Genomic DNA, 18,944 nt, shown 5'->3' with positions numbered 1-18,944 from the left:
GGGGGATAGCTAGCGAATAATAGAACGCCGACGAAATATCCTAATGTAAATTTACGAATGAAACAGAACTTCCGATGTGTTAACGGACTCTTTACGGGTAATAACAAGAAAAAGGAGTAACTCATCGAATAACCCACACTGTTTCCCAGGCTTTCAAGGCTAGAAGTGCTGGGATGGGCTGAAAAGAAGAGGCCGCAGAGCCGCAGCCACCCAGAGAGTGACCCAGTACCGAACAATAGACCCTGACTGTGATCACCCAAGACATTGACACTGCTCGGACATATTTGCAATAGACCGGATCAATATACACGCAAGAGCGAGAGTCAGAGCGTTTGAAGAAATACGTTTACGAGGTAACTTACAGAATTCTACGTGTAACTTAACAACGTATCAGACAAGCTAAGTTTGCTAGCATGTTAATGGCATATATTGTTTGTTGTGCCGCAAGCTTGTACTGTTAGTTTGCTTACTAGAAACGTTTTAATGATAGTTTGGAAATGAAAACAACTCTACGTCATTGGAACTCAGAGAGATGTGGCTTGTAGCCTTTCTAACCGCTTAGCAGCCGTTTTCTCGTCGATGTTATTTACATAACTCGGCGAGCTAGTTGATATGCCTGGCCATTTAATGTTGACTGGGATAACAGGGAAGGCTTTGGGTAATAGGTTGGTTGAATTACGTTGCCGAACACAGATTAATATCACTAGTTCGTAAAACTGATGTACCAACTGCTTTGACTAGTTCCCGTCTTAGTTTAGACAAAATTGTATTGATATGTAAAAGAGAACTCAAGGATCAGCATATAGTTCTGCGATGTAGCTAGCTAAGCTAAACTCATCAGCTAAGAACTTGCCTACTTCTCTTGCGATTAGCTAACCTGCGTTAGTGCTGTATTATGTGACTGGTTGGAACGCTATCGCTCGTGCTGGTTAAACTTGGCGAACTGTGTAGAGAGAATTTCAGTACAAGTCATCATACAGTGTCTGCTTATATCAAATGTAAATAAAGTAACAAGCATCAGCGGGTTGTAACATTTCCATCCAATCGCGAGTTGGTGATCAATTAATACAAGATAATGTGTTCGCTCAAATAACTTTATCTAAGTTGTTTTGCTAACTGACCAATAAACTAACCTCGCTTGGACAGCTAATCTGCCACTCCAACTAGCCGTCCATCCGGGAACCAAGGGAATAACAAAATCCAATGCATTGTCCGCTCTACAACCCTGCTTGTCACATCTAACTAATTATGAAGCGTTGACCTGTGCAAAGGCTTTGTTTTAAAATCCATTATACCTTTTTATGATTGCCTTGTGTCTCTTCGGAAGGTACTTTGCTTTTCGGAATTTTGTTGGGTAGCCTCTACTGGATAAAAAGGTTGGTTTGATTTCCGTGGTGTGGAATATTTGAGCTACGGTCCAAACAAAGCTGGTAGTAACTAATTACGGTAGAATGTGTTACCTGACCAGATAAAGACAAACACTGGCGAGCTGTGAGAAGTTTAAAAAGTAAAGACTCTTTAAAGTGATACTGTGACCTGTTTCACATGGTTAATGGTCTCTAACAAGGCCCGTCTCTGGAATATCCGTCCAACCACACTGTGAAGGAAGGCTCGCGACTTTTGAACGTTTTCCTTTGATGTTTTGGATTGCATTTTGTGATTAGGCATCTTCGCCTCATACTTCCAGCCACTGCTTATCAGACCAGTGGATTGTTAGATATTTTGAAGGACGGAAATGATCAATGTGATATGGTTTACCAGCTGCCTAGTAGATAAATATCAAGATCGCCAGATGCTCACACAATGTGAGCCAGCTAACCGTATTTTTGTCAGACACAGTACAGGTAGACACACAGTGGAACGTGGTGTCGAGCCCTCCATTGGATCAAAATATCAACGATCCAGTGATTATTTCAGACACGTTACTTAAACTCTATATTATGATTAAGGCAAGATTCGAAATGGACAATGTTTTCCCCTCCCCCATTCTGTTTAGCCGTGTTTTCATGCTTTGTGATCGTGTCTATATAATAGTTGATGTCCGAAGGCAGAGTTGTGCTATCGCCCATGTCTTGTTTCATCTGATTGTTGATGTTGTGACCTATTTATGGTACATTTTGGCGTGGTGTTCACGCTTTGGCAGAGACGGAAGAAGCCGTGACCCTCTCTTACGTATTTGTATGTTTTCAGCATTGATGTACACCCGTAATGGCTATGCAGGGCAGGGTTCACATTTATTCCTCGGGTATCTGTATTTCTACTGTCTCATTCCTTGAAGAGATTGTGGATTACAGACTACATTTCTTCCAAGAAAAAAATTATGAACCATTTGTCATGTGAACATGAACATTAGGAGCTGATATTCAGCATGCCATGATCATGCCTATTCCTTGTAACTTGATCCTTGAAGGCAAAATGGAATGCTTGTGTTTACCTAAATGAATGTTTTTAATGTGGTGTTTAAGATAATACAAAAATGTTGACTGCAGTTAGATTAAGAATGTACATACACTGATTGTTTCAAGAGATGTTTTGAGTCATATTCAGGGCACCTAATAGAGATGCTTATGCAGAACTTGGGATGTTAAGAAAATGTTCTGTTGTTTATACCATTTGTGGAATAGTTCAAATTTCGTAAAGAAATTGAATGGTCTTTCATTTTTTGAAATACTCTGTAGATTCATTGAAGTGAAAAAGGAGTTTAATGCCAGAACTTTTCTGAAACCTACATGGAATTAGGTTAATATATTCAGAATAAGATCTACTCTGTTGGTAATACGAATGAAATTAGTTGTTTCATTTAGTTTTATCTGACAGAACTATGCTTTATTAGAGCTGTAGAACCTGGTTTCACATTGACATCAGACATAACAGCGCAGCTTAACTCTTTTATCTAGCTGACCTCTAACCTCTGAACGTTTGGAAGTAAATGCTCATTGTTTTGTACCGTATATGTACTCATGCGTCTTCCAACTGCAGTATACCAATTCAGTGATGCGTTCCCTTTTGTCTGTTGTCAAGGCAATGGAGCCGGAGGAGTTTGTGCCACCACCTGAGTGTCCAGTGTTTGAACCAACATGGGAGGAGTTTGCAGATCCTCTGGGATATATCGCCAAGATCCGTCCAATCGCAGAGAAGTCCGGAATATGCAAGATTCGGCCTCCTCCTGTAAGCGGCGTTTCCTTGACACATAGATGTTGGAAAAGGGCAGCATTTTAGACCAGGTTGCATTCAGCTCATTAGAGAATGAGGCAGTGACATCATTCTTATCAGACCTCGTCACCTTTGTGGTGTTTGATAATAAAAAAAACAAGATTCCAACTGACCTTTTCCTTCTTTTAGGATTGGCAGCCACCTTTTGCTGTGGAGGTGGACAATTTTCGCTTTACGCCACGTATTCAGAGACTTAATGAACTGGAGGTGTGTATAGCATTCTCTCTCTCTCTTTTCAGCCCCCCCCCCTCCTTTCATCTTCTTTTCGACCAGCCAGTAGATTCCCCTGTTTCTGGGGATAAAGAGGCAGCATCTGGTGTGTTATCCCTGACCTTGGAGCACATACCTGATGTTTTTTGTTTGAAAGGGTTTTCATTTTAATCTCTAAATTTTAGCTTTAGAGGCATGCTGTGTTGAGAAAGCGGTTGTATATGTGTGTATAATGGCAAAATCCATTTACTTCTGTACCTTTAGGCCGAAACGCGAGTGAAGCTGAATTATCTGGACAGGATTGCCAAGTTCTGGGAGATCCAGGGCTCCTCCCTCAAAATTCCAAATATAGAGAGGCGTATGCTTGACCTCTTCAGTTTATCTAAGGTGAGCGCTCACATGCACACAAAATACCCAACCCCTGGAAACGTCATAGGCCTACATGTCAGTATAGACAGTTTGAAATAGTATGCGCTTCTGCGTGCATCAGTGCAGCTAAAACAGTGACGGTTCTCCCCCCCTCCTGTTTCAGATTGTCACAGAAGAAGGTGGATTTGAGACAGTCAGTAAGGAACGGCGATGGGCGCGAGTGGCACAGAAATTGGGCTACCCCCCAGGGAAGAACATCGGCTCCCTCCTGAGATCTCACTACGAGAGAATCGTTTACCCCTTCGAGATGTTTCAGTCTGGTGCCAGCTTACCGGTACCGACGTCGTCTTGTCTCTCAGTCGCATCAAAGTCCTAGTTATGAATCTCAAGAGATGACAGAGTGTAAGATTCTAAGGGCTGCGAGACCAATCCGTGACATCTCTTGTGTTTCAGCCATGCAAACCAAGGCCATACGAGAGCGAGGAGGTGGACAGGGAGTACAAGCCCCACTCCATCCCTCTCCGTCAGTCCGTTCAGCCGTCAAAGATGAGCAGTTACGGACGGCGAGCCAATCGGCTTCAACCTGAGGTAGGTACCTTCTCCCCCCGGCGTTAATAACTAAACAATGCCAGTCCCCATTCCTACCAGCACAACGCATTGATTGGATTATAGAATGGTATACTTTTGATCACATGGTGGTCATTACTTGGGTTAATAGCCTCCCCTTCCTTCTGAATTTGTGTCACATAAATAACGCAAAAAAACCACTCGAGACTTACATCATATTTAATTAGAGGATACGACTTTATGTGGAAAAAGGGAGATGATCATATTAAAAGAGGAATTCTTTCAAAACCCATGACACACTTCTTTTCAACGGATAATTAATTGTAAAATGTAAATCCTGTTCTCTCTTAAAATGTGTACACCTCTTTAGAGAAGACATTTAATAAATGTATACAGCTCATAACAGTAACCGTGAACGTCCAGCGATCATTTAAACACAAACACAGAGAGAATTACATAAAAGCTCGACTGAACAGATAGGCAGCATGGCTGAGAGAACTAACACTTTCATTTTTTTAGCGTTGCTTAGATTCACATCTCGACTCCTGACCGGCCTGTTCGATATGAATTACAGCACCATAATTATAATTATACATCTGTTAATATCACTCGAATAGGAATAAATGGTATGTTCAGATATGAAGTGCGTGTTATTTGTAACACAGAGTCTGTGTTACAAAAGGTGTTTACACTGCTCAAACTTAAAGAAAAAAAAAAAAAAAAGACCTGTGGTTACAGTGGTCAGTGACCAGTGTTGTCTGTGTGGAAGTGCATAGTCCCCTCCTCCTTTTGAAAAGGAACATTGTGCATTTTGAAACATGGAAGTGAAAAGCAGGTCGAAGAACTTGCCGTTTTGCACGTCGTAACGACGTCCAGACGCAAACGTAAATGGATCCATGAGGCTCTGCTCTTTTGGTGTTCTGGGAGACGGGCAAACGCTTCTCGTTTTGCAGCTGCAAAGACGCGCTCCGGGTGCCTCCCAGCATGCTTTGCTCTACGCGGCGCCACGCTTTCAGCACGCATTTGGAGTCTGCTTACTTCAGTCAAGTCATTTTTCTTTCTCTCTGTCCATCTGTCTCTCTCTGTCTTTTTCTCTCTTGCCCTTTCCTTCCATCTCTCTCTCTTTCTGTCTCTCTCCCTCCGTTCATATACACGTATATTCTGTAGTTCTCACACCATCACACCGATGTTCTTGTGTACCTGTGTAAATGTTACCCATATCTATCTCAGTCACACTGATTGCATCATCACCATTTTACTGTAGCCATTTCTTTTGCAGCTCTTTTGGTTGTTTGTTTTGCCTTTCCATTGGCTTGGTAATGGATTCATTCCTAAAAAGTCTTACAAATGAAAGAGATTTCACTTTATTAAAGTCAAATGGCTACTTTCTCACTCTCAATAACTGCGTTGCACTGAACACCTGTTACGTCTTAGACACTTTTGTATAAAAAGCACTTCCAGGCTATGTATTTGACAATTCATATAAACATAATATTAAACACATGAATAAAACCCGGTGTTAAAATGCTCTTCAGTGCACTTAACCTTGACCATAAAAAAAGTAGCAATCATTTGATTATAATTTTGGCTAATAATATGGACACAAGTAGGTAGTTTTTCTAGTATGTTTTATTGTGCTGTTGTGTCAGGGTAAATGGTAACGTGATCCATTACTGACATAAACGAAGAATGAATTGATCTCTGAAAAAAAAAATCTTGAATTCCCCAACTTCCTCTGACCACCTGGAATTTTGACTGTACCCGCACTTGACCTCTCGACCCCCCCCCTCCCTCCCCGTCTATATCATGGATGTTATTTTTCTTCAGACGTTCTTTATACTGGACCCCCTTCCCCCCCCCCCCCCCCCTTCTTTTCTTCAGTCCATTGTTACTGTTGTTGTCTTCCCATGCAGGGTCCAGAAGATCTGACCCACCATCCTCTCACCACTGGCTCTCAACACATCTCCTCGGTACTGCCTCGCGCTCCTCCTCCCTCTCTCTCTCTCTCTCTCTCTCTCTCTCTCTTTGTCTCTCCTCCTCTCTCTCTTCTCCCTAACTCTCTCACACTTAGCATTGCCCTGTTCTGTGATGAATAGCTTGGTGTTAAGGTCTGTCATCACCTCTGATGTATCTGTGCTCAGTTTTCCTCTGTGGCGGAGCAGAATGTGTGTCTTCACCCATCACCTCTCTTTCACTTAACATCTGTCTCGAATAACCCCTTCATATTAAATAGGTTCAGCACGATCTGTCTGTACCTCCCAGAATTAACGTCATCTGTCTGTCGTCTCTCTCTCCCCCTACGTCCGAAATGTTTCATTTCCGTAGTCTTGCTTGACGTTCTGGTCTGTTTTCCCCATAACACTAGCGTTTCCGTTAATTCCCACACTTGGTCTATATTTGGGCTGCCTAGTTCTTCTGATGTTTGCTTTGATCTGCTTTGATGGTGGTTGGTTTTTTTTTTTTTTCTTTCCTGCTCCTCTCTCTCTCTTTATAGCTTTTATGCATTTACTCCTCAGCTGATATCAGCCTTCAGTAACCGCACGTGTTCCGCTTTGTTTATCTCTATGGATTCGATTTTGTGTCAATAAGTCAATATTCATAAATCCGTATCGCTGTCTGCATATAAAATGTGGCTAATAACATTTCTGTGTGCCACTGGATGTATTTCTGTATGTTTTGCCAAAGTCCTTTCAGAAGTTTTGATCAGTATTTGTGTAGTTAGGCTGGCACATCAGAGCGAGAGAAATGGCACCAAGCAGATGTCTTTGATCTTAATACATTAGAAGTGGGGAGCTAGTGGTTGTCTTAGGTAATTAGATTACATTGCTGACTCGGTGACTGTATTGTAACACAGTGGCTAAAACAAAACTCCATACACACCTCTGCTTTTGAATTCATGCTTTCTTTAATAGGTAGCTACACCTCCCCCTCAAATATTGCTCATCTCAGAGAGAAACATTAGAGCGGAGTTTCGACATCCAGAGTTTCAACAGTGCTCCACCGAAGTGTTGACCTTTCTGAGGAGATTAGCTTTCAGATGTTCCGTTAATACTGTCCAAGCCCTAGGCATGAGAAAAGGCCCCAGAAAGTGCAAGGCACTACAGCACTGGCCAGCAAAAGGTTCAAGCTGTAATATTGGATATATAAATGTTAGGGAGAAGGGGTCATCAGTTTATGACGGCAGATTCATTACAAGCCTAACGAAAGGTCGTGTTCAGGTCAGTAGGTCTTTGAGAGCCGTCCTTGTTGACACTGGTTAAAATGGCAGTAGGCACTGCTCTGAGTCTTGGTTGAGTTTCGGTTGAGGAGTAGATTAAGTCTAAGCCTTAGCACAGACACAGGTTTTTCTTTGTCTTCTGCAGAGTTTTTTTTTTTTCTTCTTAACACTGCTACTCTTTAACATTTAGCCTGAGCCCACAGAGGAGGATATTGAGAAGAATCCAGAGCTGAAAAAGCTTCAGATTTACGGAGCAGGACCCAAGATGATGGGTCTTGGGCTGGTACCCAGAGACAAAGCCAGGAAGAAAGGTAATTCTCCCTCTGTTTCAGATCAGCTCACCTCCGTGTGTCCACCTAACAGAAACGCTGAATTTAATCATGTTTACCGGTGGCCTTCGGTCAACCGTGGTTTCATTTCTCTCCCTTCTCTTCAGACGAGCTTCCACAAACGGTGATTGTTCGAGACGGCACCTCAGTCAAGGACGAGCCCAGCGAGTCACGAGTAACAGAAAACAACTCTGACATCCCCACGCCTCCCCCTAACCTCATAGTAAAGGAGGAGGTGAAGAAGGAGGAGGGTCAGGACAGAGGTCGCGGGGAAGACGCGGATGACCCGGACAGAGACGAGCCTTGCACAAAAATGACCATGAGGTTGAGACGCAACCTCAACAATCCTCAGTTTGTGAGTGTTTATGAGAGAGAGAACAGTTCCATCGTTCATCCTATACTGACACAGAACAATTCACCATAAATCATATTCAAACTGAAGACCCTTCATTACTATAACTCATAGACCTGCTTCAGCCGAACGTAACCACGCTTCGTACGACGAGCGCCGTTTAAATACCCGACTCGAGGCCGCAGGCCTGTGATGTGATAGAAGAGGGGTGTTGTGAAGATCTGTATCTGATCTCTGAAAAGAGCCCCGGTCTGTTTCTCAGGTGGACTCGTTTGTTTGCCGGATGTGTGGGCGCGGCGACGAGGACGAGAAGCTGCTGCTGTGTGACGGATGCGATGACAACTACCACACCTTTTGTCTCATCCCCCCCCTCACCGACCCACCCAAAGGCAACTGGCGATGCCCCAAATGTGTGGCGGAGGTGAGAGTCAGAGGGGACAAAGACGGGCCTGAATATTTTATGATGCGTTTTAACAGCCGCGTCTTTCAGGAAGGGAACCTGAGAGTTTTTGACGCTTTCAATACAAATGTTTTATGACGTAGCGGGAAATGATTGTATTAACTTGAATTGCGTTTTTCCCTCTTGTTTTAGGGATTTTGTGATATTTTCTTTTAACTTCTTTTTCTTGCATTTCTCCGTCACTGTAGGAGTGTAAGAAGCCAGCAGAGGCATTTGGTTTTGAGCAAGCCACGCGGGAGTACACACTGCAGAGTTTTGGCGAAATGGCGGACTCTTTTAAAGCCGACTACTTCAACATGCCCGTTCACGTGAGTGTTTCCTTACCTGTGGGTACTAGCCTACTGAAGGGCCGTCCAAGGGAAAACGGAAATGTTGTGTTGCGGTTTGGCCTTTTGTCCTCATGACAACGGCGTTTTTGGGGCCTGAAAACGAAAACTTTTGAACCCGGGTTCCAGAGTGGAATCTTTTGAAAACGTAACCCTTAACGTTTCCGTATACGGAACCTTTTGAAAATGACGACGACACGGCCCCACCTCGTGTGCGGCTATTTACATTCACGCGGTGTTCTTCTCTGGTGTTTGTGTATTTGAGTGGCAAAGTTACACCGCACCTACAGGCCTGGCGTACACACTACAGTGTTTTCACTCATTTTTGCGAATCCGCGTGGACGAGGATGAATTCTCATAACCTTGTCATATGGATGTGAAACTTTTTGAAAACGCAAAGGGAAAATGTCATTTTCAAAACATTCCGTTGTCGTCTGGGCAGGGCCTCACTCAGGTGTGAAGGTAGCCTTAAGACACAAACCGGGACAATCACACATCAGCACACGGGTTTATATTCAAACCTCAACATGAGCGAACAGCCACACCTTTTATTGTTCAGTGGAATCAGTTTTCTCTACAGCGCGTGTCTGTTTAATGTGAACAGCTGGCTCACATCACGTCTGTCACAGGGTTTGGTGTTTGTGCTATTGTGTGTTTTCTGTTTTCTCCATTCACGTAACGATAACCTGTGTGCGTTTTAGATGGTGCCCACAGAGCTGGTGGAGAAAGAGTTCTGGCGTCTTGTAAGCAGTATTGAGGAGGATGTTACAGTTGAATACGGAGCTGATATCCATTCCAAGGAGTTTGGCAGCGGCTTCCCCGTCAATAACGGGAAGAGGCACCTGTCAAAAGAGGAGGAGGTAGGTTGTGCGGCGCCCGATTCGCTCCTCGTTCCTGGTAGCACGTCTCTGCGTACGTGCAAACTGAAGGTCTCTGGTCTGTGTTTGGCAGGAGTACGCTCGCAGCGGCTGGAACCTGAACGTGATGCCCGTGTTAGAGCAGTCAGTATTATGCCACATCAACGCGGACATCTCTGGCATGAAAGTGCCCTGGCTCTACGTGGGCATGGTCTTCTCCGCTTTCTGCTGGCACATTGAGGACCATTGGAGCTACTCCATCAACTACCTCCACTGGTACTGTGACCGGATGAAAGAATTACGTTGACTGCACTGCCCTCATCCTTTGCTAAATGGAATCGTTTACTAAATATTAACTGATTTCATTGAACCGCCACTGACCTTGACGGTCTAAGTCATGATATGCACTCGACGTGCAGTGAGACCAGGCTGTAGTGCTGTTACTCATACTCCGCCCACAGCTGCTATGGGGTCTCTAAATGGTATGTTAATGTACATATGTATGGAGGTGATGAAGGAGGTGACTAACAGACTAAAAATAAGCTTGGCTTGGTTTTCTGGTGGTACAGCTTGGTACCGCTAATGAGGTGCCTGATCATGAGAACAATGTATGTGTGTTTACATCATTCCAACTCACCTCGTTTGCCTCTCCCCCCTTCTACCCCCCCCCCCACCCCGGCCCCTCTGTCACTCTCTCTATCTCTCTTCTTCCTTTTCATTTGCTTTCACACCTTTTCACTCTCTTTCTCACGCTCTCCCTTTCACTCCCTCCCAGGGGTGAGCCGAAGACGTGGTACGGGGTGCCGTCGTCAGCGGCCGAGCATCTGGAGGAGGTGATGAAAAAACTCACTCCTGAACTGTTTGAGTTCCAGCCAGACCTGCTTCACCAGCTCGTCACCATAATGAATCCCAACATCCTCATGGCTCACGGAGTCCCGGTGAGTAACGCATGCACACACACACACACACCTACCTACCTGGCAGAAGTGTAAACATGAATGACGTCGATAGATGGAAAGTCAGTTTTCTGTCGCCTCTTATTGACAGGTGGTACGAACCAATCAGTGCGCTGGAGAGTTTGTCATCACTTTCCCACGGGCCTATCACAGCGGCTTCAATCAGGGATACAACTTTGCTGAAGCCGTCAACTTCTGCACTGCGGACTGGGTGGGTATACCCGCACCCATAGAGAAGTGCCTATCAGGAGAGGGGCTCAAATAGAGCTAGATTAGTCATGATATGCAGTTTGGAGGTTGCTTACAGAGTTACTGTTTCCCTGTCCCAGTTACCCACGGGTCGTTCCTGCATAGAGCATTACCGCCGGCTCCGTCGATACTGCGTCTTCTCGCACGAGGAGCTCACCTGTAAGATGGCCGCCTGCCCAGAGAAGCTGGACCTCAACCTGGCGGCCGCGACCCACCGCGAGATGTTCATCATCGTTCAGGAGGAGAGGAAGCTACGCAAGGGACTGCTAGAGAGAGTAAGAGAGTGAGAAAGAGAGAGACAGGCACTCTGGATTTGAGTTCACATTCAATTAGAAGTGAAATTTGATCGCTTATTCTGGCAAGTTTTTTTGTACTTGTATGTAGCTTGGCGAGTGCTGATGAGGTGTTTGTGTGGTCAGGGTATCACGGAGGCCGAGAGGGAGGCCTTCGAGCTGCTCCCCGACGACGAGAGACAGTGCGATAAATGCAAGACCACGTGTTTCCTGTCCGCCCTGGCCTGCTCCAACTGCACAGAACGACTCGTGTGTCTCTACCACACCCAGGACCTGTGTAGCTGCCCCACAGAGAAACTCTACCTCAGGTATACACGCGCCCGCCCGGCCGCAAGTCGCTCGTCCCGTCACCGTGTCAGTGCCGTGTCATTCAACTCTCTTTTCCCCGTGTCCGTTCATCAGGTACCGGTATACTCTCGACGAACTGTTAGCAATGCTTCATCGACTCAAGGTGCGGGCGGAGTCCTTTGACTCGTGGGCCAGTAGAGTGAAGGAGGCTTTGGAGCAAGAGGAAGGCAGCAAAATAGGTGAGAATGAAAGTATTTCTTACGTAACTGTAATATAGGCCAAAGAACGAAAGTGCATTGGCACTTAATAACGTGGTTGAAAAGGACGTCTGGCGCTGGGTGAAGATTGGATTGTGTTGTAGATCACACTGAGAGGTATGGAGATGTAAGGTATTTGTTTTCTATTTCAGGTATTAAGGATTTGGTGGCGTTGAAGGAGGAGGCTGCAGAGAGGAAGTTTCCGGATAACGAGCTGCTCCAGCGCCTCAACACTGTACTCAAAGACATTCAGCAGTGTCAGACAACCAGCGCAGAGCTCCTCAGCAGAACACAGAGCAGGTAACACACACACACAGAGACACTCTCACACACACACGGACACCGCACACACAAACAGACATCTACTGAATATCCAGCACTTCTCAAAGGCCAGCCCTGATAATGATTAGATTGTCTGTTCTCAGGAGAATGACACTCGAGGAACTCAGGACTCTTGTGGAGAAAATGCAGAACCTGCCCTGTATTATGGACCAGCTAGAAGAAGTGCAAGTAAGTAACTTTTCCTTTTTCTTATTTTTTTAATTAATCTAAATTTCATTTCATTTCTTTTCATGAATTTCATTTCGCTACTCTGACATCTGCCGCACTATAGAACATATTCAGCAAGTCTTGTAAGAAAAAAAACAAAAAAAAAAACGATTTTACCTTCACGGCCTAGCACACCTTCAGTAACTGCTCTGTCGTAGTTCATTTCTCTCTAACCTTCCTAGCCTTTTCCTCTCCTCCTCTCTTCACAGACGGTGTTACAAAAAGTGGAGGAGTTCCAGAATCGTGCTCAGGCACTGGTGAGTGGAAGCGGAGAGGAGTGGAAGCAGGACACGCCTCCCACGGCAGAGGAGGTGCAGGCCCTGCTGGGGGAGGGCGCGGAGCTGCCCGCGGAGGCCCCGGCGTGTGAGCTGCTGCGGGGGTTGCAGGAGCAAGGGCGCTGGCTGGGCGAGGTGAGGCGGACGCTGGGTCCGCAGGGCGGGGAGGTCACGCTCGGAGTGCTCAGGAACCTGATGGAGGCCGGATGCAACGTGCCCCAGAGCGTCTCCGTGGAAACGGCCATGGCCGAACTCCAGGAGCTGCTCACCATTGCCGAGCGCTGGGAAGAGAAAGCCCAGATCTGTCTGGAGCACAGGTTAGAATACACACACACTCTCACACACTCACACACACGTTAAGACTGGAGAGGCACTTGGGTTTATGCTGTCTGCTTGGTCTGAAGAGTTTCCTTTTAATGATCAGTCTGTTATGGGTGAATACTCTGTATTTTTCCTGAAAATTGCTTTTTGTTTTGATTGGTCCGAACCCAAAAGATTCCAACTCTGCTCTTGTTTTTCTTATACCTGTTGGAGGAGACTACTCCATCTTCTCCAACCATTGTCTTCATCACTGCTCTGACCTTGGTCTCTCTCTCTCTCTCTCTCTCTCTCTCTCTGTCTCTCTCTCTCTGTCTTTGGCATACAGGCAAAAGCATCCTCTCTCCACACTGGAGGCCATAGTTAATGAAGCTCAGCTGATCCCAGTACAGCTGCCAAACATTCTGTCCCTTCAGGGCTGCCTGAGCCAAGCACGGGCCTGGGTCACCGACCTGGAGGAAATACAGGCAAGCCAGTCTGCATTTCATATTCTCCTCCAGTCACGACAAACAGGACAGAGGAAAAAACTGTCTCTAAAATATGCATTTATTTCACACTCAATATTCATAGCCGTCCACCTTAACACATCCCTCCCCCCCCTTTTTGTTGTTGTTTGTCCTGCTCCTGTCCCCTGTTCCTCTCTTCACGCTGACAGAATGGAGAACACTACCCCTGTCTGGATGACCTGGAGGGTCTGGTGGCCATCGGCAGGGACCTGCCCGTGCTCATGGAGGAGCTGAGGCAGCTGGAGCTGCAGGTGGCCAGCGCTCACTCCTGGAGGGACAAAGCCAGCAAGACCTTTCTGAAGAAGAGCAGTCAGCACAGTCTACTGGAGGTACACGCTCAAGACACACACACACAGAGACAGAAAGAGGCTGTTAATCTCTCAGATCAGTGTATAAGGTGGTGTGAGGGAGTTTGAAGGTGAGAGAAGTGGGATCCGGTGTGTACTGAGGAGGTGCTGTTTGTTTTTGGGGTTTTTTTTAGGTTTTGTGCCCCTGTGTGGAGAAGAGGAAGAAGAGAGAGGAGGAGTCGCTCAGCGCGGACGGAGACTCTGACGACGTTAACGTGCTGGGCCTCACCGCACAGGACCTCAGAGACCCCGGAGCCATTGTGAGTCAAGTGTACTTAACACCTTCAGTCAAAGTCCGCGAGCCTCCGTTGCCCCCCCCCCCCCTCATGATTACGGCTGCATAATAATGCTCTGTGCAACAACCTTAGACATTTCAACAGCAGTACGAGATGCGATAAAACAAAGATTCGCGTGCTCAGTTTTGATGATAATCTGAGATTGGGCATGGTGAAGGCACAGAGCCAGAAAATGAACAGGTCATCTTTGGGGTTTTGGTTTTTTTTTTTCTAAATGACGATGATGCAGCTTTGTCGTGTTCCCCCTTTTCGTCGTCACTACTGCTCAACACTTTCTGCAAAAAAAAACCCTCACACGTGCCACCGGTCGTCTCATAAACAACCAAAGCATTTCCACACAGCCAGCGTACTTCCTGTTTTCAGTACCAAAACTGCTTCTGCAGCTCCACTTCGATTCTCGGCCTGGTTTTTTTTTTTTTTCTTCCCCCTCGGGACCACTCATTTTAGTAGCTTGTTTATGCAGGTGATGTTTTTCTTTGACACTCTGCTTGTCCCACTAACTATGTCCCCACATACACAGGTCTTTGCACTGTAACCTTGGGTGTGGCTAACACTACAGTAGGGCTGTTCCTGTGTTCTTTGCCTCTCCGTCAGTTTTTCAGCTTTATCAACCCTGATTGTTCAGATATCGCAGCCTTTTGAAGTGTGTGGTTGTTATCGCGCAAATTGTAAGGGAAATTTAGAGTCCCCTTTAATGGGAACTGCTAATTCTCAGAGACAACGAGCTTCGGATGTGATGAATCATTTTCCTTTGTTACATGTGCACGGGAGAAGTTCACCTCAAAGATGAAGTGTAGTTCTCACTGAGGTTAAGGAGTGCAGAGCTTTTCATACAATGAAGCAAAACTTCCAAGGGCATGTGTGGTGGTGTACAAGATCATTTTTCCCCATGGAGCACAGGATACTTGGTGTTTTCTCCCATGTGTTACAGACACACAGAGGCCTTGTCTGCTACGTAATAAATGCTCATTGATATAACACGCAGATACATGTTGCAGCATATAGTAATTAAGCAGTCCCTGTAATATTAATACTTCGTCGTGACAAATAGCGATGAGGCACATTTTCCTTCGAAAAGTTACAATCATGGTGCAAAGTGATACTTTTCCCACAAAATTCCAGTTGCAGCGATGATAAAAATATGCTACATTATGCAGCCTTACGCATGATGAACACAGAATTACAGAAAACAGTGCTGAAATTTGAAATTTTTGTGAGCCTTTAAATAGAGGTGGGTTTTACTAACTAAACAAATCTGTGTGTGCGTATCTCCACATACCTTTATTAAAGTCTGCTGGACATTTTTTTTTTCCTCCTTTCTTTTCATCTGTGCATATTTATTTATGAAGAGATGCTCTGAAAATGCTTTCTTGTAAAACAGTTTGTTTGGCTCAGGACGGGGTTTTGTTGATGGTTTAGAAAGTGTCTGTTTGTGATCTCAGGTCATGGCCTTTAAGGAGGGTGAGCGGCAGGAGAAAGAAGCATTACTCAGGTTGCGACAGGTCAACTTGGCCAAGCCCGGTCTGGAGGCGGGAACGAAGGAGGAGCCCCAGGACACGAAAGAGGAGAGATACTGGTGTAACCCTATGGAGGTGGACTCCTCTGAGAACTCCGTACAGCAACAGAACGGAGGCGCGGACTCCTCACGGACCTCTGGCCGGTCGGCGTGCGTGTGCGGCGAGCCGCCCCGCCCCTTGCTGCACCGCTGCCACCTTTGCAGGGACTGGTTTCACGGGGGCTGCGTGCCCTTCCCCTCACTGCTGTCTTCTGAAGCCCCGTTAGCCAACCCGCTGTGCTGGTGGGACTGGGACACGCGCTTTCTGTGCCCGCGGTGCCAGCGCTCGCGGCGGCCGCGCCTGGAGACCATACTGGCCCTGCTGGTAGCGCTCCAGAAACTCCCGGTGCGGCTCCCCGAGGGCGAGGCCTTGCAGTGCCTCACGGAGCGGGCCATTAACTGGCAAGGCCGCGCCAAGCAGGCGCTGGACACGCCCGAGCTACGGGCAGCAATACAGAGACTGCAGGAACTGAGAGAGGAGGTGCAGCATAAGAAGGAGAAGGAGAAAGAGGAGGAGAACGTGAAGGAGAAGAAAGGGAACCGAGACGGAGTGATAGTGGTGTCCGACTCGGAGGAAGCCGACGGAGGAGAGGATGGCGTGATTGACTTGACGGAGGACTCTCCGAAAAAGGCCAGTAAAAGCCCAGAGAGAAAGGTAAGGCCAGTCTCCACAGGATCCTAGAGTAGAGTTAAGGAGGTTCTGTTTTGAGGTGCAGTCAACGTTACATACAGGATTATGTAGTATCCCTGACCCTGCTGTCATTCACACTGCCTAGCATTTGACAGCTTATTTTTACTGCCTGCAATGAAGTGATGATGGTATGATCTGGGTTCACAGAAATGTGTTGTCATGTCTCCACAGTCTGGCTGTGAGAACGGCATCGACAAGCCAAGTACTCCAAAAGTTACAGGTCAGTTCTGTGTGTGGAGAATGGATCATGCTTTTTTTTTTTTTAAGTATCTATTAATAAATAGTTTTTGCATTTACGAGGACTGAATTTAACTGTCGCCTGTTAACACATAGCTCAAGCGCTTGGTTAAACTTTGACTTCACTCCTAGAGTGTGTAGTGTCATAATCCTGTTTTTGTACTGGAACCCGGGCCGCTCTCGTACTGACGCGAGTGTGTTGTCGCGCAGGTGTGGAGTCCTTGCTGCCCTTGGTGCCGTTTCTCAAGGGCCCGGTGATTGAGCTGTCTCAAAGCACCAGGGCTGAGCTGGAGGATCTCCAGCTGGAGGGAGACCTGCTGGAGGTCAGCCTGGACCAGACGCAGACCATCTACAGAGTCCTTCAGGCTGCCTCCCAACCACCCAGACAAGCTCTGCACACACTCATACTGGTGAGAGGAAAGCCCAGTTCTCCCAGTGCACAAGCGAGATATTTAGAACCTTTTTTTCGAAAATTTGCTCGTCATAGTTTACTGCTCACGCTCTTAATTCAGTTTGGACGGCGTAATTGTGGCAAGATGTATAGATGGGATTATGTTAAAGCGTGTTGTGATGGTAAGAGAGAACCCGTCTGTGACCTGACCTCTGACCCCGCGGTTTGTTCGTGTCAGATTGAGCTGCAGGAGCAGCGGAGTTCCAGCCGCAGCGGCAGGACGAAGGACGCCAAGAGGAAGAGGAAGAGCCAAAAGGCAGAGGGTGGCTCCAAGTCCCAGGAGGCCTCAGAGTCCAAAAAAACAAGGCCCCTTAATAACACCCCCGTTCAGATTCACCCGAAGGTGAGACAGGCACCGCGCTGTTACCACACCCTGTCTCACAGAAACAATGGTGTGCCTGTGTTTAGACGCGCTACTCAGCAAGAACTGCAATAAACATAAAAAAAACCCAAACAGTGTGTGAGGGAAAAACTGGTTTAAACTGTATTTTCAAAAACATTAGTAAGCATTTGTGAAAGGTCTGCATGCCTGAAAATACCTGAACGTGTGTGTGTGTGTGTGTGTGTGTGTGTGTGTGTGTGTGTGTGTGTGTGTGTGTGTGTGTGTGTGTGTGCGCGTCTCAGGTGCTGTGAGGAGTGCAGTGGATGGACATGAGAAGACGCGGAGGGTAATGCTGTGCTGAATAGCTGTGTTCTGGGCCAGAGAACCACAAACACACCAGAGGAGAGATGGTGGAAAGATGCAGGGCACACCCTCATTCACTTTTGAAACAAACTCCCATGATGCTCAACACATACATATGCACACCAACACACCCATCTATAAATAAACAAACACATACACACACATAAAGACATATTCCCTCTTTCATAAAGTGTGCTCTTTCTGTCTCTCTTTCTAAGCTCTTACATCAACACTCCTCTCTCATCCATCCTCGCCCTCCAGCCCTACCATTACACTCCTTCACTCTTCTCTTTTCTCTCGCTTTTCTTAAATCCTCCACGGCGCTCGTCACGTGCGGCCGACCGACCTCTGTCTGTTCGAGGGGCCGGTCGTTCCTCCGGTTTTTCGCGGGGGACAGAAGGCGGACTGTCTCCCCGCGGTCGGTCAGGTCTGTACCGCAGAGCTCAAAGCCTTGATGTAAAAAAACAAAAACAAAAAAAAGGCAAGGTCAGTTTCCTGTAGAATAGGTCTCCAGGTTAACTCCACACTCACTCACCCCACCTACCTTCGCTCACCGTCGGAGGACAAGATAATACACCAGGGGCATGGCCGAAGCGCCACCTTTATACTTGTATTTTTTTGTATCGAGTCTCGTGTTTGTTGAGGCTATCAAAGGGGACTCGCGTTTTGAATAAACTAGTAGAATATTTTGGGAAATGTGAAAAAAATAAAATAAAATAAAAAATAAAACAGGCATTTAAGTTTTTTGGTGCTACTTTCCCAAAATAGACCTCCCTATTTTTCTTCTTTTTTTTTCTTTTCTTCCCCCTCCCCTGGTCTGTCTCTCCCTTTATACATGTTTTTCTCATTTTTTTGACCTGTTGGGTTCTTTTTTTTCCTTTTCTTTTCCTTCTTCATCTCTGTGTGCTTTTATTCTCTCTCCTCATCCTGCCCCCTCTTCCTCCACACGATCTGAACTGTACAGACGCCTCACTGTAACACTGTCTATCTCCATTTTATTTTTTTGTCCTTGGGTTCTAATAATTATATTATTATATTATTATTGGTATTGATATTGCAGACACACAGTTGTCGTGAGTTTGTGTATAAAC

At 46.1% G+C, this 18,944-nt stretch overlaps 1 protein-coding gene across 1 annotated transcript; it reads left to right on the top strand.

Annotated features, from left to right (window-relative positions):
* Positions 1-24: 24 nt before the first annotated feature.
* Positions 25-18,608, top strand: kdm5c (lysine demethylase 5C). Its single transcript, XM_030784487.1, has 29 exons — positions 25-353; positions 3,022-3,168; positions 3,343-3,420; positions 3,688-3,810; positions 3,956-4,126; positions 4,246-4,380; positions 7,767-7,887; positions 8,013-8,260; positions 8,520-8,678; positions 8,906-9,025; positions 9,745-9,903; positions 9,995-10,176; positions 10,676-10,838; positions 10,948-11,067; positions 11,186-11,380; positions 11,525-11,706; positions 11,801-11,925; positions 12,096-12,243; positions 12,354-12,453; positions 12,702-13,084; positions 13,414-13,552; positions 13,741-13,920; positions 14,073-14,198; positions 15,677-15,755; positions 15,867-16,444; positions 16,652-16,700; positions 16,928-17,127; positions 17,347-17,511; positions 17,793-18,608. The coding sequence occupies exons 2-29, from the start codon at positions 3,025-3,027 to the stop codon at positions 17,799-17,801; spliced, it is 4,581 nt and encodes a 1,526-aa protein (XP_030640347.1). The 5' UTR covers positions 25-353; positions 3,022-3,024; the 3' UTR covers positions 17,802-18,608.
* The last annotated feature ends 336 nt before the right edge of the window (positions 18,609-18,944 follow it).

This window comes from Chanos chanos, chromosome 9 (genome assembly GCF_902362185.1).
Source record: "Chanos chanos chromosome 9, fChaCha1.1, whole genome shotgun sequence".
NCBI lineage: Eukaryota > Metazoa > Chordata > Actinopteri > Gonorynchiformes > Chanidae > Chanos > Chanos chanos.
This window is presented reverse-complemented; position numbering and strand designations above follow the sequence as displayed.

Bases quoted from the DNA above. Each gene is read 5' to 3' on its own strand.
- kdm5c (XM_030784487.1), top strand. From the start codon at position 3,025: ATGGAGCCGGAGGAGTTTGTGCCACCACCTGAGTGTCCAGTGTTTGAA. The intron at 13,085-13,413 runs GTTAGAATACAC...TTTGGCATACAG, and splicing joins CAGATCTGTCTGGAGCACAG to GCAAAAGCATCCTCTCTCCA. The intron at 15,756-15,866 runs GTCTGGAGGCGG...AACAGAACGGAG, and splicing joins GGTCAACTTGGCCAAGCCCG to GCGCGGACTCCTCACGGACC.